The 22,836-nt window shown below is 46.7% G+C and overlaps 2 protein-coding genes across 9 annotated transcripts in view; one reads left to right on the top strand and one right to left on the bottom strand.

The window, feature by feature from the left end:
• The window catches only part of PUSL1 (pseudouridine synthase like 1), a 28,029-nt gene extending 15,252 nt beyond the window's left edge, over positions 1 to 12,777 (bottom strand). Inside the window, exons 1-4 of one of the 5 annotated variants that reach the window (XM_074848105.1) lie at positions 12,585 to 12,777; positions 11,377 to 11,434; positions 10,637 to 10,734; positions 4,026 to 4,210 (exon numbers count right to left, since the gene is read on the bottom strand). In XM_074848105.1, the coding sequence (XP_074704206.1) occupies positions 4,026 to 4,210; positions 10,637 to 10,714 (263 nt within the window). In that variant the 5' untranslated portion in view covers positions 10,715 to 10,734; positions 11,377 to 11,434; positions 12,585 to 12,777. Of the gene's footprint in view, positions 1 to 4,025; positions 4,214 to 10,636; positions 10,735 to 11,376; positions 11,435 to 12,584 lie in introns of all 5 variants that reach the window. The other 4 variants (XM_074848104.1, XM_074848106.1, XM_074848103.1 and 1 more) reach the window with 4 other exon arrangements.
• A 2,361-nt stretch (positions 12,778 to 15,138) lies between these two features.
• Positions 15,139 to 22,836, top strand: part of ACAP3 (ArfGAP with coiled-coil, ankyrin repeat and PH domains 3) — a 99,956-nt gene continuing 92,258 nt past the window's right edge. For 2 of the 4 annotated variants that reach the window (XM_074848034.1, XM_074848032.1), the window contains exon 1: positions 15,140 to 15,584. In XM_074848034.1, the coding sequence (XP_074704135.1) occupies positions 15,538 to 15,584 (47 nt within the window). In that variant the 5' untranslated portion in view covers positions 15,140 to 15,537. Of the gene's footprint in view, positions 15,585 to 22,836 lie in introns of all 4 variants that reach the window. The other 2 variants (XM_074848031.1, XM_074848033.1) reach the window with 2 other exon arrangements.

Here is a 22,836-nt window from a genome sequence, read left to right on the forward strand (position 1 = left end):
TAGCGCGAGACAAAAAGCTTTTCCCGTCTGTGAGATCCTGCTGCTGCCTCCTTTGGGAGACACTAATTTAAAACTTTCTTCAACAGCAATCCTGTTTGCTCTTGGACTGATCAGTCAAGGCATCACAAAGCCAGCTCTAACTGTGTGTCTGTATGGCTACTAGTATTGGAAGTGGCAGGGTCACAACAGTAGTTTCAGCTCTCTAGGACAACTTACTCCATTACAGCTAGACAACACAACTCACAGGTTACAAGCCTAAACTCAGGGGGGAGAGACTGAGATTCAGTGGCTGGTGACACATAGAACAGACTGATTATTGCAGTGGTACCCTCTGGCTGCAAAATCAGCTAGTTTTGACTCCCAAACAGCTGCTTTAGCCTTTTAAGGAAGGACATCAAAACTATGACCTATTTCATGTTCCCTGTTACTGCTAGAATATCCAGAAAGGATTTGATTTCCAGGGTGCATAGGTTCTGACCTAGTTTTCAGTCCAAGCAAAAATAACCACCAAAACTCCACATAAGTCAAATTCTATTTCAGAATCTTTTTTTAAATTGACACAGCAGTCTGAAATCATCTCCAGCCCCATCCCACAGCAGCTGCATTAGACTCTTTACACATATGCCAAAGAAGGTGAAAACTATCAAGGGACAGTAATTCACAGATGTTAAGCACACAACTTAGCTTGAGAGATGTGCTTTGTGTTCTGGCCTCTCACTGCAGCAAATCTAGCTGCTACTTTAACAGGCCAATGGAGGAACTGGATTTGGAAGGGTAGAACTGTCAAACCAATATTATTGGGCTAACCCACAGTCTCAGGTTTGGGATGCATGATCTGACTTGTTACCGGATGGCTGTCCGTGGGCTGTGTAGTAAAAGCAGTGAAATCAGTATTTGCTTTTCCTTCCAGTACCCACTGTGAAACCTTTGCTTTCAGAGAAAGACTCAACCAACTCTGCAAACTGCTAAAACACATTTTTGCAAATAAGGTGTGGGGGGAAGAGAAATTTCCCTTGCAGATTTCTGGGGACTGACAGTCATGCATGTCTAATGGCAGCCACGCTCTGCATCAAGCCCAAGCAGCTTAACAGTCATCTCACACTGCCCTTAGGCTGAGCTCACCCACCCCAAGGCCATGCAAGAGGGTCTCATGGAGGGACAGTAACAGCTAAGCTAATGTGGGCAGTAAGAAGACCGTTAGGATCAAAGGGGAAAAGCGGGGTGGCCTTGTGCTGTTCCCAAAACTGTCTGAGGGCTGTCAAAGGAACTGTAAACATCCAGGGAAAGAAGTCAGTTAACATAATAACCAGCCACTAACAGGAACTATGTGCCTCTAGTAATAAGACGCTCTCAGTGCCTTCCTGCCCTCTTTTCCTGTGCTTGGATTCCAAGGATTTTACTTCCTCTTCCCCTTCACCCTCTGATGGCTCCCCTGGAGCTTGTTTGGAGATAAAAGAATGCAGCTGGCTCCAAGTGAGCTGCTGCAGCTTCTGCTCCAGTCAGTGACCGAGCTGAGAGCCCGCAGATAAAAGGTCCCGCTGTATTTAAATAAATGCAAAGCATTACTGACATACAACTCCAGAAACACTGCAAGAGAACACTGCAAAACCCAATCCTGAGGCCATGAGAGCTACAGACACTCAACACTTCTTTGGCACAGGCCTACAGAAGGCACATAAGTGGGATCCCAGTCACCAGGTACTTCGTTACAGCAGCAAACATCAAGTCACCACTGTCTCACACACACTCGTGACTGTCAGCATCGGTTGGAAGTCGATCCCTGGAATCAACATGCCCTCTAGACATGATATAGCAGCACTCTGGAGGCTAAGCACATGGTCTGGGGAACGGCCACTGGACCAGAAGCTGACCCATTCAGCCCATCTCTGATTCACAGTCAGCCGAAGGTCTGGAGCAAGTTGTGTCAGGGACTGCTGAACAACACAGCACTAAGGTTACTCCAAGCAATCTACTGCTGGTGGGCTGGTTTCCAGAGGTACTGAATGGCCACCAGTGTAATCAAAGCTAGAGAAGACTCTGTCATCTGGGACTGCTTTCCTTGTATTCCTTCCTTTGCTTAAGGTTTGAGTGTTTGCAATAGGCTTTGAAAAAGTCAAAACAGCTGACTGAATTGCAGATCAAGACTTTCTGCAGAGCATGCCACAGCTTCAGCCAACTCATACTAACTCACTCTTTGCTTTACACAGCATGTGGAACATGCATGAAAGACCTCCTGCCAAAAAAGTAACACCATGATCCATCTCTTCCTGAGACCCCAAACTATTTGAGCACATTTGGAACTGGAGTCACTGTTCCCCAAGTCCTGGAGAACTAGAATCCTCCCTTACAAAACCAAGAACAGATCCAACTATGATGTCAGTCCTCAAATCCCAGGCCTTGCTATGTCAGCATTCGGGTCAGGCTCTGTTTCTCAAAGAAGAGATTAGAAAAAATCAAACAGACTGGGTGAAGTGGGAAGGAGGAGTGTACTACATAGTAATGTTGCTACTCTTACAACAGCCCCTTCACTGGGCTGGGGAGGGATGTGCTTTTTTGTCCTGAGCTCTTGCTCTGGCATAGGGAATTTGACTCCATAATCCTCCTTTATGTTCATGCCACCAGATATCAGAAAGACTGCAATAAGATGAAAGAGAGCAACCTGGGCCTCTGAGTAATTACCAGTTGGCGTCTTGCAAACTTCTGCTCACGGAAATACCTCCTATAAATTACCTATCTTCTTGCACAGCACTCTGAAGAGCTTTGACACACTCTTCAGCAGGGTGCCACACAGAGATTCAAGTCCTATTGTGCCAAATGCTGTATAGATAAAGACAGTCTGTGCCTTGAAGAGTTTTTAGTTGATGCAAATAAGACAAAGGAACACAAGAAAGAATAGAGTGCAGCAAAGCAGCTGCTGGCAAATGGCATGTTGATTCTGTGAAGTAGCACAGATTTGGCTTTTAATCTAAAAACCCCAATGTTTCATTCAATTTACACTTTAACCATAAAAACGCACCCATGGCTGGAGAAGAACACAGAAACTGTTTGACAGCTGACAGAGAAACTGCACAACAGCTTGGGAAGAAAAGCAAAGGACATGAAATTCAATCCATCTTTTGAAGAAATCACAGGGTGTAGTAATTACTTATGTAATTGATGCAAATTCCTAACAGAAACTGTTGGTTTAATGATAATTTTTCTCTGACTTTGAGGGTGGGCATTTAGACCTAGCTCTCACACAAAATAAGTCCACTCTGAAATTCTGCAAGAAGTAATAACTCTAACAAGAAGAAGGAAGAAAACAGGAAGAAGAAATGGCTGTTCTGCTCTCTATAGACTGCTGTATCAAGTTCCTCGCTACATTCATATGCAACTCTCCCTAATCATTAGCAGTCAGGTAGAGTATGGAAAGGACTTGATCTATCCCATTAAGTATCAAGTCTTGCTACAAAAATATTAAACTGAGGCTTTTGATGTAACTTCTCTAAACCATGTCAAGTGGTAGCCTTGGTCTGGCAGGGAAGAGAGGAGGCTGATCATATGGGAAGGGAGGAGTCGACTATGCTAACACTAACAGCAATTTTGTTTGCTTGTTCTTCATCTTTTTGCATAGTTATAGGTGAGAGACAATACTGCAGCCAAGTTCTTGCTAATTCAATAAAGAAATAAAGATAGGGAATTTGGGGAATAAAGCAGCAGTGAAAATTAACATTCTAATGCTCTGGCTCACGTGTGAAACTAGAGTCATCCCAGTGGATTCAGTACTTACATGGTGACCCCAATCTCTCACAACTCCTCTTGTTTTAGGGGTACCAGCACAGATCTCCTGAGAACAATAATGGTGCAACAAGACTGATCTTTAACGTGGCAGGTAGTAGCAGAAACACACATGCAAGGGAGTGGTTTGCCAACACATCTAACAAGGGAAAATCTATCTTGTGGGTGAAGATGGGAGATCATTGCTGCATTGTCTCCAATCTCCAACATGGGTAAAATAAAAAATTTTGACTTGTCACCAAACTCACCGGATTGGCTCAGGCCTCAGGTGGTAATTAAGAGTGTAGATGAGCTGTTTCTCATTAAAAGCTGGCTTCCCTGGTGCCCTCTGGATGTCAATGTGAGCAGAGTTGCAGAGTGCATGGACACCAGTATCTGTTCGGCTGGAGATGTGGAACTCGATGGGAACAATGGGGTTTAGGTGCTGCGCTGCCTTCTGAAAGCCAACACAAGATGGAATCATGAACAGCAGACTCACTTTGAGCTAGCTAGGAAAAAACATCCTCCTCCTTGCTAACCACAGGTCTCCTTATTGCTCACACAGAGAAATAATTGGGAGTTTTACTGTGGGCTGCAAAGAAAGGGATGGGGAGGAGCCTGTGTGGGGGACAGTGGCTTCCCACTTTTTGTCCTGAAACTCTCTCAAACAGAACATCCAAAACGCCATGTGATCTTCCCGACATGTACAAAACAAAGTAAAAATAAAATTCATCTCCTTATCCTTTGCTTTTTACCATTGAGTGAGTGGGAAAGAGGACAGAGAATTACCCATTTAAACCAGACATCGCAATTTACTGCTAAGAACTGGACTCCACTGCTTCAGCAGCTCTTAAAGAGCTGCAGAACCCAAGCCTTAAAGGGATGGAAGCAGCACGCAAGGATGTCTGTATGACATCAGCCAAGGAGCTCAGGCTGCATCCTCTGCTTCCAGTGCAGGCCAGAACGGTGTAAAATCCTGCAGCTTCTTGCTGCAGGCGGCAGCTCTTTTCCATCCACAATGGGAGCAGGGCTACAGAGGGCAACACACTTCCATTAATTGTTGAGAGCAGAGGAGGAGCCAGGGGACCAGACGGGTAGTAGCATAGCACTGATGTAATGCATTTATTAGTCCCCCTGAGAAATATAAACAGATCTAAGAATCAAGACACAGTTCTCATAAAACACACCAGTAGTTGAGGGGCTGACACTGAGCTATCCCAGTAGGTATAGATAACCACAGGACAAACACACACCACCGACAGCCATGAGATGGAATCCCCTTATATTCGCTGCTTCCACAGTTGCATTAATGCAGAACTTGGCTAATTCTTGAGAGACTGTTTTCTTCAGGAGCTAGAGTTGCCTTAGCATTCAGACAGTGTCTCACGCTAAGACCTCTGCCATAGCAAGACTAAAGCAGAAAACGACAAACATTATTTACATCATCACAGCATTCAAGTTTTACAGTCACAGAGTTCAAGCTTCTTGGAGCCAAAAGGCCCTAAAATTACTCTGCAGCTGAGATGTACTTTAAAAATTAGTTAGCAAACCGTATTGCAGCAAACTCAAACTTACTATTCTTAACACAAGGGGAAGGACAGCAATTGACATCCTCTAGGTTCTGCATATGGATTTTGGCATGGATTTGCTGGTGAATCCACCTGCGGCTAGGACTGTTGTTCCCCTTTCCCAACTGCTCCTCTCCACACAGCTGGCTTTTATCCCCACCCTGTTTCTGCCTTTCCGTTCTGCCCACTAACAAAGGGCTGGAAAAACAACTGGGTGAATTACTACAGGTTCCTGCTGGGTAAGTAAATAAAAACCCTGCTAAATGAGTCATTAATATGGTGTCTTTTAATAAAGATGTGCACACAAAAGAGATGCTAACATGGTTAATTAGACGCTATATATTTAAGGGTCTGTCTAGACTGGCACAAGTTTAGCAAAGCCAAAAAGGGTTTTGGTAAGGGACAAACACTGGTAGGTCAGGAAGTTACTGGAATACCAAGGTTTCTAATGCAACGTTAAAGCCATAGTAGGTCTTAAAGTAGGTTGTCGGAGCACTGCAAAATACAACTTTTTTCTTTGTAAGGACAGGCCCTTAGACAAAAAATCCAATGTAATTTGTTACAGGGGATGAGTGAAGTATATCTGAAAGACTGAAAAACATCAACAAAGCAGAAAACCAGATGAATGACTAGAAATTTCCTTCTCTTTCCCATCTCCACTTCTGCACAGTCAACCCAGCAGTGGTCTTTATTAGATTTTAATTTGGTACCAAGAGTCAATAAAGATTGAACTGCTGACTCACAAATACCTTCCAGACTCCTACTATTTGAGCAGACAGGATTCTGGGCTCTCAGAAATGTACCATCAAAATGTACAGGGAAGCAAGGAAAAATGTAACTGAGCTGCAGGGGAAAGCTTGGGAAACAGAACAAAAATGACCCTAGCCCTTTCCCCTTCCTAATCCTTCTATTTGGAGTTCACATGTGGTTACAATTAACAATGAAAATCTTTATTTATCACCCTTAAGCAGACAGAAATTAAATCGTTTTCTGCAGTAGACCTTGGCTTGTGCCTCAGCAATTTGTCTTAAAGCTGAAGCTGCATTTTAAGAGCAAAGTTTCTGCAAAGATAGGTTTGGGTTTTGCAGGCTCCTCCCTTCCTCCAACCTCTTCTTCCCCTCCTTTCCCACCAGGCAAAATCCAGCCAGTGGGAACACAGCTGAGAGGGGGGAGAGAGAGAACAGGAGAGAACATGGAAAACATCCTCCTTTCTTGTTATGGGCTTGGAGAAGTTTGGATGCAGCACTCCTTTGGATCCCACACTGCATCCCATTTCACTCACTGCATCTGAACAAAGCTGGATAATGAGAACACACTGTTTGGATCTCCTCTCCTCTGCCAGCGGGAGTTGAGCCCTGTTGGAGGGCAGACTGGAGAGGAAGAGAGGATTGCAGACTCCAAGGCAAATCTGGTTGCACCCCTTGCTCAGGTCAGCCAATGAATCCACAAAGGTGCAGGACTGAACAAATTCAACAAACAGTATTTTCACAGCTGCCCTTCTCCAGCACAATTTTCTCCCAGGCACACCTCTCTGGAGAGATGACTGAAGGATGTATGTGCTGGGCATCCAAGGAGGAATGTGACCACCATCAACAACAAATCAGTTTTGAAAGCTGAAAGCTTTGTTTGTCGATTCTTCTTCCAGCCTAACAGGCACGCAGCTGATAATATACTGTCAACTGCTGCTTCCGGTTCTAATATTTCATTTATACCCCATCCAAATTAATCTCCTTAAAGAGAGAATTTCTGAAAAGCTGAACTTCTTCACAGGCAGTTCAGGAATGACCCCTTCACCTATGCAAATGTCTCCTATCTGCACCATCCAGATATCCTTTGAGCCTGTAGGCAGCTGAGAGTTTCCTCCTCTGGTGCCTGTATACTTTAATCTGTTAATATCACCCACACTGAATTTCAAAAAAGGCGCATTATTTACATTTAGTAACTGCTTGGATAGAAACCAGTTTTTCCTGCCCTTTCAGAAAAAACAAGTCCCTAAAATAAGCAGGTCTTTCATCTAAGGAACCCAAAAGGCTTTACTACTATTAATCCAGTTCCCTACCCTGTTGGGTATCATCTGTGGATTCCTATGGGGGAAACTGAGGCAGAAGCACTTTACCTGTGGGCACCCAGCTAAAAAGCAATAGAGAAGATCCAGGAGTAAAGGAGCTGGGTTGTCCTCCCACGTGCTCAGAGCTCACAGGTCTCCGCTCCCTTCGTTAAGCCACGGAGCATGCAAATATCCTTCATTACAAACACTGAAATCTTGGCTTGGCACCTGCTGGAGGCCTTTCATTGAGCCAGATCTCACCCATTTTTATCTAACCTTTACTTCCCAAGTCATAGTCTTTCAGAGTACCATATTCCTGGAGCAGCAACAAGCACCCCAGGGTGTCAGTTCATACCTCTAACACCCTGCATACCAGCGATGCAGGGGAAAGTTTAGCATTTAGCAGGTCTGTCCTGCTAAGAGGTTTCATTCACTACCATATTTTGAATTATGCAGAAATTTCCACTGTTGTGTGCCAGAATGATATGGATCCACATTCCAGATTGCTATTATTACTCACAGCTCAGTTCTCACTCTGTACAAATGCTGGAGAGGCAAGAGTCCCATTAATATATACCACCAATGGAGGGGAAGCAAAAGTTCATCCACTTCTCTCCTTTAAGTCTAAATAAAAAATCCTCAAGATACTCAGCCATCTACCTCTACAGACCATCTAGGAACCACAAAAGGAACCTGCAAAATCAAGTGTGGATAGGTGCATTCAAGAGAAACTGTGCATTAGGAGAGTTTTGGAAAAATAAGTGTATTTTTCTTTCACAGCAGCTGGATTGCTTACTGGTTTCATCATGCACAATGGTGTTAGTCGAACAGACACAAGGGATTGTGCTGTGTTGCCAGGGATGCTGCACAATTTATAACTTGCTGCGTTCTAATAAATAATAACATGCAAGCTTCTGGTTGCAAGTCATCACAGCCTCACTGACTCAATGGGTGCTATGTCAACTGAAACTAATTAAAAATCTTACTCATTTTTAGTGGAATAGATAAAAGTCGAAGTGAAAGCCTGGAAGAAAAAGCTGAGAAAGTGGCTTCTGCTAGAGGAAAGGGTTTCCAAAGCAGTCTCCTGTGCTGCTGAAATTATTATCCAAACAGGGATTGAAGATGACAGTTCTCTTGGTCCATTTGCCTTTCTTCCTTTTTTTGGGGGGGGGGGGGGGGGGGGGGGAGTGTGGTGTGGACAAGAGCAGGAGGTTGTACCAAAGCTGCCTTGCATAGTAAGGAGTTTGTGTATGTTCTCTTTCTCTACTCTTCTACTCCCCCTTTTCCTTTCATGAGGAGTAATATCTGGCCTTAGCACAAGGCTGCTGGCCAAAACAGAGTTTCGTGTGGAGAAGATTAGTTTTGGGCAGCATTCACCAGCACAATGGGAAACAGCACACTCAGGACTTGGTTCAAGCCAAACATGAAAAAGAACTTAATTCTGTAGGTCCTAGCAGACCTTGCACAGGGAGCCTGTTAGCACAAGCAACAGCCACTCACTTTAGCAAAAGGTGCTACACAGGAGATCTTCCTCCGCAGGAGGGACATTCGTAAGAATGCAGACGAGAGGATGAAGTCCTGCATCTGTTAAGTTTTCACAAGGAACTGGAGGGAAGCCAAGTCACAGGACTCAAACTTCCCCATCTGGGCAACCCAGGTCTGGAATTTTGTTCTGGACCCATCACTGGCCAGCTGGGCTTCCAACTGCTTCAAGACAAATAAGTTGTCTCCAAGGAAGAAAGTGTTGTCTGCAAAGCCCACCACCCTCAAAGATATACTAAAAGCTCCTTCAAATATCTACATCTGTCCCCCAACTAAAACAAGTCTCCATTTCCTCCAGACGGTCCCAGGGCTCTGTTACATAGCAGTACTGAGGACTACAAAAGCTTCCATGTCCTGGGTGATACCGTGCTTTACAGTGACAAGGGGTTTCAGACAGGCCTTCTGCTCAGTCCCAAACCAGCACTTTCACCTTATCACACAGCAGGCTGCAGTACACACTCACAAACCAGTCCATTACACTTTTAATTACACAGTTGTTGAAACACAAAGTCTACACCTCACAGGTCATTCGCTTGCCTGTAACGGCAAACAAATGTCTGAACATATTTAGCATACAATAAGGATCTCATTACAGATTTAATTTTACCCTTCCCTTCAGTTGCCTTCCTGGCTTTGGAAAGTTGTGAAGTTCAAGGCTGCACAGAAATGGAGGAAGGAAGATAAATTCCTACAGGCCCCAGAAGTTTTCTATTAAAGCTGCTTTAAGACTTCCCATGTGGTTCTAATAGACACAGCCCTGCTCAGCAGTGCCCAGCATCAATACCACCACATGAAAGCAAAGCACATATCCCAGAACTGGCCTGCAAACTGCTGATACTGTGAAAAGACAACACCAAATAAGTTTATCTTTTTCTTTTTTTCTTCGTCTTTTCTCCTTTAATCACCCATCCTACCCATTCGCCTGTTAAAACAAAGTTACTTGGATAATGCAAAACAACTGCTGGGCTCACCCAAAGTCCGGCGCCTGGGGCTGAGACATGGATGGTTCAGAGGATTAGATAAATGAGATAGAAAGTCCTTTGGGGCTCTTCTTTCAAGATCTGCACAATATTTATACACTTTCTCCACAATGGTGTCAGGCAAGAAGCCATACAAATACACTCTGAGAACTCTTATTCAAACCATAATTCATCATGCTTTCCTTCTGCAGACTGCTTCGCAAGAGCACGCAGGAACTAATCACCCTCATTCAGTAAACCAAGACACAGCATGGAAATGTCTTGGCCATGGTCACAGCGTGGCTGGGTGGGACAGCTCCTGGACCAGCTCTTGTCCTTCCAAGATGCAGTTTGGCTAACATAGCTAATTCAGGCAGAGCACAGGCTATCACAAACAAGCATGGTGGGCGCACCGCCTTCAAACTGCTACGGTTTGTGATCTCAGGTTAGACAGCCCGAAAACGAGAGGCAAGTAACAACAAGGTTGGCTATTAATATAAAGGTGTGAGCTGACCTAAAGCAGTTTCAACCCCTTCAACAATCTCTTATCTCCTAGACAGGCATTTTGAACTACATGATGCTTCTAAGAGAGAAAAATGACACAGCTTCCTTTCCATTCCTGCCCTCCACAGGAACACGGGATTCACCAGCATTGCTCAAATATTCAGCTCAACAGCAGCTTGTAATTAAACCACAATTGGGTTACACAAACATCCAGGTGTGCTGAGCATTTCCCCTGTGCAAGTGACCCACTTTCTACTCACTGGTGTAACAGTGGGCCTTTTGCATTCCTGTTGCACACTCACTCCAAGCCCAAACAACACTTGGGTCCTGAAAGCCATCCTTATGTTCTGGGAAATCCCTGGGGGCAACACAAGAACAACAGTGACAACAGGCTCATACCTTTTTTCCCCCAGCATATTAGAAGAACTCCAGAAGAATGGAAACGAAGCATTTTTTTTTCCTTTGGAACAATGGATATCCTGCTGTGCTTTGTTCCAAAAATGTCTATCAGAGGCATCCTCTCCCCAGAGAGCGCAGCATCTAGTTTCTAAATCTATAACAGACTTAGACATGAACTAGAAGCAGAGCAGCTAAGCCTGCTCAGAGCAGAGGCAGTTCTAAGAATGAGTGGAGGCAAAGCCATAAGTGTAATGAAGCTCACATGCTTAAGTACCTTCAGGTGGGCCAGCACCTGAGCAGGGGCTCTCAGAATCATAGTTCTGGACTCAGGTGCCCCAATTTCAAGTCTCATTAGAGGGTTCACATCTTTTTCAGGATCAGGATCTCAACGTATCTGACCTCACCCTGACCTATTTCTTCCACCTGTATACTGATATAATTTCTAAAGCACTTTGATTGTTTTGAATATTATAGTGTTTGTGCAAGCATCTTTTATTGAGTGTCAATCTAAAAATATTATTTATCCTTGATAATATCTGTAGCTCAACAATGTGACCCTAGAAGTTTTGTTTTAATGATAACATGATTAGCAAGGACCTACCTCCAAATAATTCTGGACTCCAACCACTGACTGGTCATTCGAAGTCTTCATAACCCCACTGCAGAGCAAAACAAATACAGTAGTTATTGATGTGTGTTAAGACCCAAGGACTTGACACAGAGTCCACCAAAACATCCAGAGGTTAATGGGGGACAGTCATCAAATTGCTTGCTATTGAGCAACCTGAATCTTTTTACAGAATTTGCAGGGACCACTTTGATGAATGGACAGGAAAATAGATACAGTGGTTATTTACAAGAAAGGAGGCTGGAAATAAAAATCATCCTTCAAATGTTACTCTCTGGACTAGCCCTTCAGGTGGAGGCTGATGGGAAGATAAGGCACACAAATTACACTAGAAAAGAGTTTGCAGAAAAAACTATTTCAGGGCCAGGAGTTGGTTGCCAGTTGCAGGCCCCTTTCTTCCAGGCCCTGTGGAGGTCATAAAGGGACTAAAAGACGGTTTGTGATGAGCTTCCTTCTCTACTACAGAAGTCACAGCCATTCACAAAAGCTGATGAAATTCCTAGAGATATATCCCAAGGCTAAACCCAACCTACCTTTAACTACTCAGAGTAATTTAGGTCAGTACCCACAGTGATACAGCCCGTGCACTGCAAAAGAATTGTGCGCTTTGGCATATGATGGTAGTAGTCTGTAAAAGCCTCATGAAGATAGGCACAATTCCATGAGCTGGAGCCGCACAGATTCTCCCACACGCTTTCTTTTTAATGTAAACAAGCACAGCTACTACACATGTGGGATGTTTAAGGCCTGGGGAAACCCAACTTCAGCTATCGTCCTGTAGGACTCACGGCCCACAGATCACTTTGCCTTCATCCCTCCAGCAGCGCAGGTACCTGAACCACTGAGAACTGCCCACACCACTGCTGAAGGGAACACAGCAACTTGTTCCCCTCCAGCCTCAGATCACAAACTTGCCGCCTTCGCTCTCCTTTGCTTTCTCTTTGCCCGTTTTATGCATCTCCTGCCCAAACCATCCCCTTCCTATCGCTTCTACACAAGAAAGCAGAGCCCAGCTCTCACCTACTCCTCAAGGGGTTTTTCCCTCACCAAAACCACCGCACTCGCCCATCCCTTCCCTCAGCCGCCTCCCTGTAGCTCTCCCATCCCCACCCATGGCAAACCCCCCTCAGGGCCGGTTTCCTTCCACCGCACATGGCTGACGGGGCGGCTGAGGCACCTACCTATATCTACTGCCCAAGTACTGAAACAACACTAGGTACCGGGCTGGGGGAGAGACCATCTTTGCTGCCTACGCCCCTGCGGCGGGGGTCGAGGTCCGGCTCCGCTCGGCGGGGCCGCGGGGCGGACACCAGCGGCCTTCCCGCGCTTCTGCGCGGCGCCGCTTCCCTCAGCCGCCTTCCCTCAGCCCGCTTCCCGCCGGCGGCCCGCCCAGCACCGCCCGCTTCCGCCGCCGCCGCCGCCGCCGCGCTGGGTGGGCCCCGCCAAGGCCCGCGGCCTTGCTGAGGCGGCAGCCGGGGCCCCGGTGGCGGGGCCTCAGGGCCCGGGGCTCGCCTGGCAGCGGGCCGGCCCGCGGGGGGAGGCCGGCGGCAGCGGTTCAGAGCCCTGCGCGGGGCTCCGGGGCTGGGCCCGGGCCGGGGCGGCGTTTGGCCCGGGAGAGCCGTCCCGGGGCTCGGCGCCTCCGTTCTCCCGGCCCTGGGACACCGCACCCTGTCTCGGAGGTTTTCCTTTTGCCCGGAGAGAAACGGAGCGACGGAGGGAAGGTGCCCAGAGGGAAATGGAGCGACGGAGGGAAGGTGCCCAGCCAGTGCTTGTGAGGGAACAAACCCCTCTTGAATCCTGCGCTTTATCTCCTCAGCTGCTCTTCAGCTCTAAAGCTTTACAGCAGGCAGCCATCTCTCGGCAAGCGGCTTTGCCTTAACATTTGACATTAGAAACCACCCAAGCTGGACTTAGTTTGGTCTTTTTGTTCAGTTTTTAATGCGAAATGATCCCTCGGGCTATTCCTAGCGCAGTTCTGGGGGCTTCGGTTGCCCCCGAATCAGATCAGCACGTCAAAAAATTAAGAATCAAAGTGCCAGAGCAGGAATGTAACTCCCACAGAAAAAAAATGGTTTATGAGGCCAGAAGTTTACAGGGTGAAGGCCAGAGCACAGTATTCACCACAGCGAGTGGCTCTCCACACTACCTTTGCCTGCGTTAGGGTTACTTGTGAGTTTGGGACCGTTGACTCAGAGGCTCTGATGTTCCCAACCTACCCCGCGTGAAACTGCTCCTGACTCTGCCGATAGCCACGTCAAAGTCGCTGCAAAAAAACACCACAGGCATTTCGGGCGAGCCTCTCTTCATCTATTTCAGCCTGGCTATGAAAAGATGTGTGCAGGCTGCCTTTTGCTGAGGATAAATAACAGCTACAGGGACAAAAATAGGTGAAGATAATGATAATAAACAAAGGCTGCAGATGTTCTTCATGACTATGTATTTTAAAACCTTTATCCATCTTGCTAAAATACTGAACGGCAATGTCTGTATGTACAATGGCTAGCCTAAAACTGGTATAAACAATCGCCCAACTAATTAGCAAAACAGGGAGAGCAACAGAAAAATCCCTGGCCCCCTCATACAAATCTGAGATCTGTTTTGAATGGAAAAATCCAACCAGCTTTCAACTCGCACAATGGCATCCAGACTGTATTATAATGAAAGTGATGAATCTCAGCTTTAAAGAGGATGGTAATTTCTAATCCCTGAGCTTGTACATACACACGCAGGCAGAAACATCCACACACTTTCATCTGTGCTGGGAGAACCAAAGAGAATAAAAATTGTATTGATTTGACCTTTATGAAACCACATAAAGCAGAGGCCACAAGAGGTCACCTTGCCCCTTCTCCTGGGCTGAGGCAATCAGCAGGGCTAATTCCTTTTCCTGCCTTCTTCAGAACCCCCCAGCGTCTGATAATTGTGTTAAATAAGTCAGACTTTTGCTCACACACAGCTACCCTTGACTGTGCCTGACAAATCAAGCAGGTCTGGGAACTCAGATGGAAACAGGAGCCTGGCCTAGAGCTGAACCTCAGCCGTAGTTTGTGTTTGGAAATGGCACCAAACATCTTATTTCATCTCATTTCATCACAGTTCTGTCCACGGCTGAGGTAAGGCCTCATTGTGACATTTTCCCATGGATTCAGATGTCCCTGGCCTTAGTGTTTGTCTGACTCCTGGTTTTAGTTTAGGTCCTTATGACACAGGATGCATTGTCTTAAAATGTGGAGATTTACATTCAGGATCCTCTCTGAGTCTTTAACTCATTAAAACTTGCAGTGAATGATGAGGTTTATACTGTTCTTCTGTTTGTGGTGCTCGATGGGTGGAGGATCAGAACTAAGCCCACTGTAATTAGCCTCGTTTATCCATGCCACATTACACTGCTATGTCCTGCAGCAAATGTGATCTGTTCAGCTGGACCCACAAGCCCAGATGTCTTCCTCCCTCGCATGATTACACTGGCTTCAGAGGAGTTCCTGCAGATTTACGGATGGCTGACGGGCAGCCGCAAATCCACTGCCGACAGAAAATTAAAAACTAGATTACGTAGTTAACAGGATTGATGCCAATCCTTTTGACACCGCCGGTATGGAATCGCACGGCGCGTCCTGGACAGTCTGATTTTCTCCTGCCGTGCCCACACCCCGGTGGCGGTCCTACCCGCCGGTGACCGGCTGCACCTCCAGCTCTTGGCTCACCCGCAGGCATTGCCTGAGCTGGTGGCCGAGGCGGTGGCCACTGTCCCAGCCGGCTCAGCCCCCAAACCCACGCCTCAAACAGGGCCACGCGTGTCTTCCGCCAACCTCACACTGAGGAGAAAGCCCCGGCGGGCAGCGGGACCCGCGTTTCCCCGCCCCACCGGCAGCCTGCGGGGGTCCAGACCTCACCGCCGCCCCGGGACGGGGACGGGGACCCGCGGAACCAGACCGCAGCGGCCCTTCGCTCCGCTTCATCCCGCGGGCGGTTCCGCGCCCCGGGGCCAGCCGGGCCCTTCGCTGCGGCGGGGCGGCGGCGGCGGCGGCGGGGAGGGGGTGGGGGGGTGGTTGGGGCGGGCGCTCGCGCGTCCGTGGCCGCCGGCGGGCGATGCGCTTCCTCCGCTGATCGCGCTCCGCGGGCCGAGCCGGCAGGATGACGGTGGAGTTCGAGGAGTGCATCAAGGATTCGCCCCGGTTCCGGTAAGCGAAACCCCCCGGCGCGGGGCAGCGTTCATCGCTTTAAGGCGGCGGGGGACGAGGGGGGCGCCAGCTGAGCGCTCCGCCGGGCCGCGGTGGGGCCGGGGCGGCCGCGGGTGCTGTGGGGAGCGGGGAGCCGGCCCCGGCGAGCCCCGGCCCGCAGGCGTTAGCCACCCCCCCCCCGCTCCTTTCCCCGTGCGCTGCATCCTCGCCCCGTTGCCCCGCTCGGTTCGGGCGCTTTGCAAATGAAAAATTATTAATTGTAGCAGGCAGCAGCCAGCGCCGGATCCCTTCGGTAACGGGGTACACGGGGACCGGCTGGACGGTGCTGATTTAAACGGCCCCAAGAGCCAGCGCGAAGGAATACAGTCATTTTCCGTGCACATTCCCATCTCTCGGAGGGTGGATTTTTTTTTTTTTTTAGCCGTCTTGAAGGAATCCGGGCTATGACAACAAAGACTCCGTCTTGGCTGTGCTGCATTTAGATCAGGCCGTTGCAGAAATGCCCAGGGCTGGAGAGGAGCCTCCGCTTTCTGGGTACAGATGCTCCATTGTGCCCGGAGCATCCTTGGCTAGGTGTCCGGACGGGCTAGGGTGTCCTGATGCTATAAAATAAGGAAGATCAGGGCTCCCATAGCAAACAATCTCCTGCTGCTTTCAACACTCTGCCTGGATGGGGACAGAGGGAAAGAAAGACAATAGCCTGCAGAAGCAAGTTGGTTGGCTGTGTGAACAGGGTAAGGAGTTATAAGGGGTCTCTCCTTCCCTGGAGGCATTTCTTGTCGCTTCATCTCAAACCCTTTTTGTTTATTAAGTGGAACGGTTTGCATTTTCCTTTTAAGTGCATTTAAAAAGAATTTCTTGGAAGGCAGGGTTGGTAGGAAAGGCTGCAGTGGTCTGTTGCTGTGGCTGCTCTGAACAATTGTCATTTTGTGAATGGGTGTGTGGTTGTGTACAGCTGCAGGTAACGCAGATACCTGGGCACATGCATCTTCGTTATCCCGGCACACGGGAATATGTAGGGCTGTGGAAAGGGTCCTCCTCCATGCGTTTTAATTTTAGTTGCCTGCTAAGACCCTGCTCTTTCGTGTTCCAGAGCTGGTTCAGAAAGTGTAATGGACAGTGTCATGTGAGATGACAGGCTGGTCCTATTTGTGTGCCTGGTTGGCATTGGAATCATGGGAGTTTTTCATCTGGAAAAAGTTAGATGCATGGACAGGTTTGCAGAAGGTATGAAGCTGCTTCTTTAAACCTCTGCTCACTTGGCATCAATTAGAATTTATCCGCCCCCCCTTTTTTTCTCTTCTGACTGTCATTTTATCCTATTGTGCTGCAGAGCATGTGAACTGTTCAGTGGCATCCTTCCAGAGCTGTGACTTCACTGTCCAGATGTCTCGTTCCACATGGCAGTGACCCTTTTCCTGGTGACGTCAAGATTGATTGATATGTTTATTTATTTATTTTGCCTTTGGTGTGTGTGGGCTTCAGGCCAAGTTTCTTAGTATGCAGGCAACATCGTTCTGCTCTGTCTGCTCCATCCATACAAACAAAACAGCTCTCAGAGCACTGTGTTGGACCTTTATCAAAAGCCAGTTATTTAAGCATGGAATTATGAACTATTTCCCAAATGGCCAGACACAGTCTGCCTGTTACAGGGAGAACAAGAGATTAGACTAGAGAAGTAAGCCTGTGTATTTCAGGAGGGCTGAAATATAGGTGGCAGGGGAATATGTAAACTATGAACACCTCAAACACTGAAAAAATACTGACATTAGCAAGCCTATAGCAAAAAAAACCCCCAAACCAGAATAGAATTATTCAGACTTTCTCAAAGAGTACAGGTTTTAGCCTCCTTGTATACTTTTCTTCATCCCAACTCTTTAGTTCTTCTGTTACTTGTCTGTAATACAAGAGAATCCTTAGTTGCCTGTGAGGGGCAGGACTTCTTCCATAGTGTGTGGTAGAGATGCTTACTAACATGACCCTAAAATCTTACAACTATAAAAAAGGTAGAATGCCATACAAGCTAAACTATATACAAAAATATAGATAAAAATGTGGTGAGAGAAGGACAATATAATCCACTTTCTCAACGTAGACTGAGACAGCAATAGATAAAGTCATTTGTCATAGGAAACATCTGTGGAAGAGGCAAAAATTTAATCCAGATTTCCCATACCAGTCCCTTGGCTAGGAATCACCCTCCCTTTCCTGCTGGCACCCACTGCTGCACAGAGCCCCTTTGCACTTCCCAGCAAAGGGTTGTGCCATGTTTTACAATTGGCTCATTCTCCTTAAGTGAGCCTTCGAGATTATCAAATTGTTTTCTGTTTGTTATACAGAGGGAGAAAAAAACCCATTGCACGGGCATAAACAAACCCTGTGTTAAACATCACATCAAAAGGCTACCAAACTAGTCTACTTCAGCAATCAAATCCAATTACATGTCAAAACACTCCAAATCAATACTCAATATACGCTCAATCCATCATTGCTTCCTACTTTATAGGGACCAGTTCCTACAGAGAAAACTTTTATTTAAAAAAAAAATGTTACTTAAATGTGTATAGATCTTTAGATTGGTAGATAAGCCTTATTTCTGTAAGGCATCTTGTAGAGACGTGTATATTCAATTCCAGTAAACAAGTATAATTACCTTGAAAGACCAGTTCTAGCACATTTGACTGCAACCCCAATAGATATTGCAGCTTTCATCTCTCTGATGTGCAGAGCCTCTGTTTAACTAGCAGTAGTCTGGGAAATCTAGGAATACATTTCTGACTTGTTCCACTCAGTCACGGAAGGCAGTGGTCTGGCGTGATGCAAAGAAGAACCCATTCCTGCTCTTCCCCTTGCAGATTTGTTAAGCAACAGTATGAGATGAGTACATTTGGCTCATTCTTGCAAAATGGAAGTCCTGGGGCATACTGCCAGCTCCCACAGCTTACCCCCTACCTTCATTCCCTCCTCGCTCAGGGAAGATTCGCTTGGTGCTAAGGGATGGGTAGGGGTATCGTTACTCATTCGGGGTGTAAATTCACTCTAGGAGCAGTCATGAAGACAAGGGAAGAGTAGAAACAAATTGCAGAGGTTGGACCTGGCTGTAGCACTCTGTGGGTCACAGAAAACCCCAGATGCCTCTGTGGTAATTCCCACGAGGGAGGGAAATAAGTGGTTATTTCCTTAACTAGCATTGCTATTGTAGTTGTTGTTGCTATTAACTAACCTTATTAATCAGACTTGTCGTGAGGTCAGGGTTACCCACTGCAGCGTGGGCTGCGTGTCAGTGGGGTGAGCCAGGAGGTGCTGTGCTCTGACTGTAGCACAGTGACTCAGATGCCAGAATCTCTCAGGGGGAGCCCTTACAGGTACTGTGACCTAAGGGGACAGACAGCTAACAGCATCCCTCCAGATACATCCCAGCCCCCGGCCACCGAGGGACCTCTGTGCTGCTTAGCAGGAAAGGCAGACCTGCAACTGAGGCGTGGGCTACACAAGACCACGTAGGTGCCCAGATCTGAGGGGTGCCAGTCTTTCTTCGCCTCCCCCATGCCTTGCAGCCTCTTGGCTGGCGGTGAGGCAGCAGTTAGAACCTCACAGGACTCCCTGGAGCAGCACTGTCATCAAGCAGTGACCCAGGGACACAGGCAGAGACGTTTGTTCTAGCAGTGTGCAGCACTGTCTGCACGTTAGCGTGGCTCTCATTAGGCAGAGAAAATTGCAGGAGTGTAATTTTAGCTCCATGAAAGATGCAAGGAAAAAAAAAAATTGTCATTTGCCAGAGGAAGAGGAAGTGGAAAAACAAGTACATTTAGAAAATATTTTCTAACTCTTACTCGGGTGTTTCAAACAGAATGGGAAGCATTAAAACCCTTAGTCAAACTGATCTGGCTAAGTCTGATAACAGATTGAATTAGACAAGTTTAAAGCTAGCATAACCAGTTTTAATGCGTACATGCTGTGTGAATGTGTGTTAGTGAAGGTCTCTGCAGAAAAAAACTTCAGTGGCTTCTGTGTGATTTGTGTCGATTGACACTGCACGCCATTGATGTGCTGTTTGAGATAAGCCAAACTTATTAGCTTAAGTTACTTAAAAGCAAATCTAAAACACCCAGAATGGCCAAAGAAAGAATTTTCACCTGTTTAACTAAATCGGTTTAACAAAACGAGCACATGCATTGATTTGAAATTGGGTTTTGTTACACAAGTCTCCTTATGTAAGCAAGATCCCCGATACTGATTGCAGTTGCGTGAAGATACGCCTACACAGAGAGCTTCCTTTTGAATCAGAGACTACTGAGTACAGTTGCCATCACCTGCTGGTTTAGCTGCACGAGAGAGAAGATATTATCACAAAAGCAGCGTGATATTATCTGTATCAATCATAATACCCGTCTTTATCTGTTTATTCTATTTCTTCTCTCTTTATCATTGCAGTTCTAAAGTCAAAGGGTCTGAAGTATGTAAAGGAAGAAGTCAAAGCAAAGATGTCACTATAGAGTTACTTCCTCTCACAGTACCAGCCATGAGATGCTCTCCCAGTTACAGCAGTCCGTCCTGTCCATCCAGCCCCTAAATATCTGTACATCGGTGTGGTGCTGTCCAAAGGCAGTGAGGCTTTTGTTTCCTCTCCTGGCTTCCAGCCTCCCTTTTTCAGCATCACTTTAAAGTGACCCCAAGTCAGTAATACAGAATCAAATCTGGCCTTTCCTGGGGTTGTACTGGGGCACGGTGTATGGTGGGGTCCATCTCTAATCTATCAGGTTGGCTTCACCCCCCACATACGTATTTGTGGCGGTTTGTGCCTGATGTGCCAGACCGAGACTGTAGCTGTGACAGCTCCACCCCAAGGGCCCTCCTTTGCCATCGAGGCTGCATGACATTTCAGCTGCTCTTGTTTCGGGTGAATCCCATTCACAGCAGGTCACAGCAGGACCCTCACGTGGCACAGGGTTTTTTTCCACCATAGGTGGTATCACAGAAGCATATGGAAGCAGAATTCCCTTAATCTGAGGTTCCCTGTCATCAAAACTATGTGAATCCTGAAGTACTCAGGAAAAAGCTGCAGTCCTTCAGCCTGCATTACTGTGGGAAGATCTGAAGGCATTTATTCAATGTGTAGTCAGGGAAAATCCCTCGGTATGAGAGAACTGACTGGGTGACAACTGACTTGAGATCTCTGGCTTGGTTTCATAAATGGTATTTTATGCCAAATTTTTGGCAAGCAGTTTCCTTAGTAACTTTGAATTGTGAACTGCATAAGTAGGGTATCCCAAAGGGCCAAGGTTCAGAAGCTAAAACCCCACTGATCCATCACAACTCTCCAAATCAGAAGAGATTTTTTTAATATTTTTTTTTCCCCCAAGATAAAACTGCCTGGACTTAGAAGCTGTGAGTTTGCAGTGGATATTAAACTCTGAAATACAATCTCTCAGGCTGCTCAAGGGAGCTATCGCTCGTAAGTTTCATGGTGTAGCACACAGACAAAGGAAACTGTGATATTTCGTAATTTGACAATTGACTTTGTTACCAGAATAACACTCCCATAACACACCTTGCTTTGTAATAGTATCTACCCTGTAAGAACATCTGCAAACTTTGAAATGTTTCTAGTTGTCTAGCAGATGAGTTTCTGAGTTGGAAGTTGCTTGCCTTCATTTTCAGTAGCTGTTCCTCTCTGTTGTCTTTCTGCTGGCTGGGATGTATGTGGCTACGCAGAGATGAAAATCATCTGTCAGTGATAGTCTTCTGCCATTTTGCTCTCTCTATGGCTCTCCTTCTGGTTGCCCTGAGATAAGTGTAAGGAGAAAGCTGTTCAACCTGAAGGATTTTTGCAGGAAAAGTTTCGCAAAGAGTAAAACTCAGGCTGTCACATGCTAAGGGTGTAAGTCTGGACTGCGTTCCCTCAAAGCCTTCCAGAGGGCAACACCACAAGGAACTGTAAGCTTTGTCCTGTTAGGATGGCCAAAAGCCACTGAGAAAGCCAAGATTAGGATTTTGCTAGCTGCTAGTTTTCTAACTGTAATAAAGAATGTAAGAGGGTTGAAGTTTGATGACAAAGCTTGCTAAAAGGGAAAAAATCAAAAGAGCAATAACCCTGTGGTGGAAGAGGGTAATTAGGCCCAGAGGTAAGGCGGCTGAGAGATGCTGATGCTAGCTTATCTCTGCTATTGAAATTATCTGTGGGAGGGTCATCCATTCCTCCTCAGAGAATGCCACATGTCTTGATAATTGTGCTTTGTTGGTTGTCTTGGCACCATGCAGTGCCTCTGGATTCCAACCCCGGTCCTCGAAGGACTGCAGCATGGCCAAGTAAGCACGTAGGATAAGAGGTCAATGAAACATTATTTGGCATAACCTCATTCATGTGGACTCTAGACAGGCTCCTGTTGAAATGTGTGTTACTGCAAAGCCAGCGAGCTTTGCATTCTAGGGATAAGTCAGAGTCTGTTGTCACTCACACTGCTGAAGCTCAGGAAGCTGGAAAGGTGCCACAAAGCCAGTTTTGTGGTGATGGGAAATGATGGTGTTGAGCCTTCATCTGAAGGGAACCCAGGCTCTCTGCTAGCTAGAGTGGAGAATGGGGAGTCCAGGGGCTGAGGGCCACTGCTTGCTTTGGCACTGGGCGATGGTGTGACTGAGGAAAGTCCATTTTATTCATTTCAACAGCTCCTGTTTCATTTTCCTTTGCTAGGAAGAGGGACAGGATAGAAGGGTCACACTGTATCTGAGTCAAGAGCCTGTGAAATAATTAATGTTTGTGATGACAAAGCACCTTCATTAACATGATGCCATCATCACTGATTGATTAATTATTTCTGGTGATCCCTTTAGGTAGGAAAGTATGGCATTCCAGCACTGGGCTCTGAGGGGAGGAGGGCTAGAAGGGAGTGCAACCGTACTGCTACCACACTCACCAGGGACCTCTTCCAGCCCGTGTGAGAGAAGCCATCTGTTTACCTTCATTTCGTTATGCCTCCCGGAGACAGGAAGGCAGTGCCGACTCCTGGAGTCAGGCTGGGTTTTGTTGGTCTCAGTGGCATCATCAAGGCTGCTCTCCAGTCTACTGAGGGAGAAAGGATGCAACAGCATGATGGAGAATCCTTTGCCTGGAGGAGCTTGGACTGGGTGTCTGGCAGCTTTCTCTGGCTGGCCTTCCCTGTGCCAGACATCCTGAGATGGGAGCTTGTTGCACGTTATCAGTGTTATCAGTGACATAGCCTCTATTAATCTTGGTGCTTTTGCAAAGTTTCGC

This window comes from Strix aluco, chromosome 22 (genome assembly GCF_031877795.1).
Source record: "Strix aluco isolate bStrAlu1 chromosome 22, bStrAlu1.hap1, whole genome shotgun sequence".
Lineage (NCBI taxonomy): Eukaryota > Metazoa > Chordata > Aves > Strigiformes > Strigidae > Strix > Strix aluco.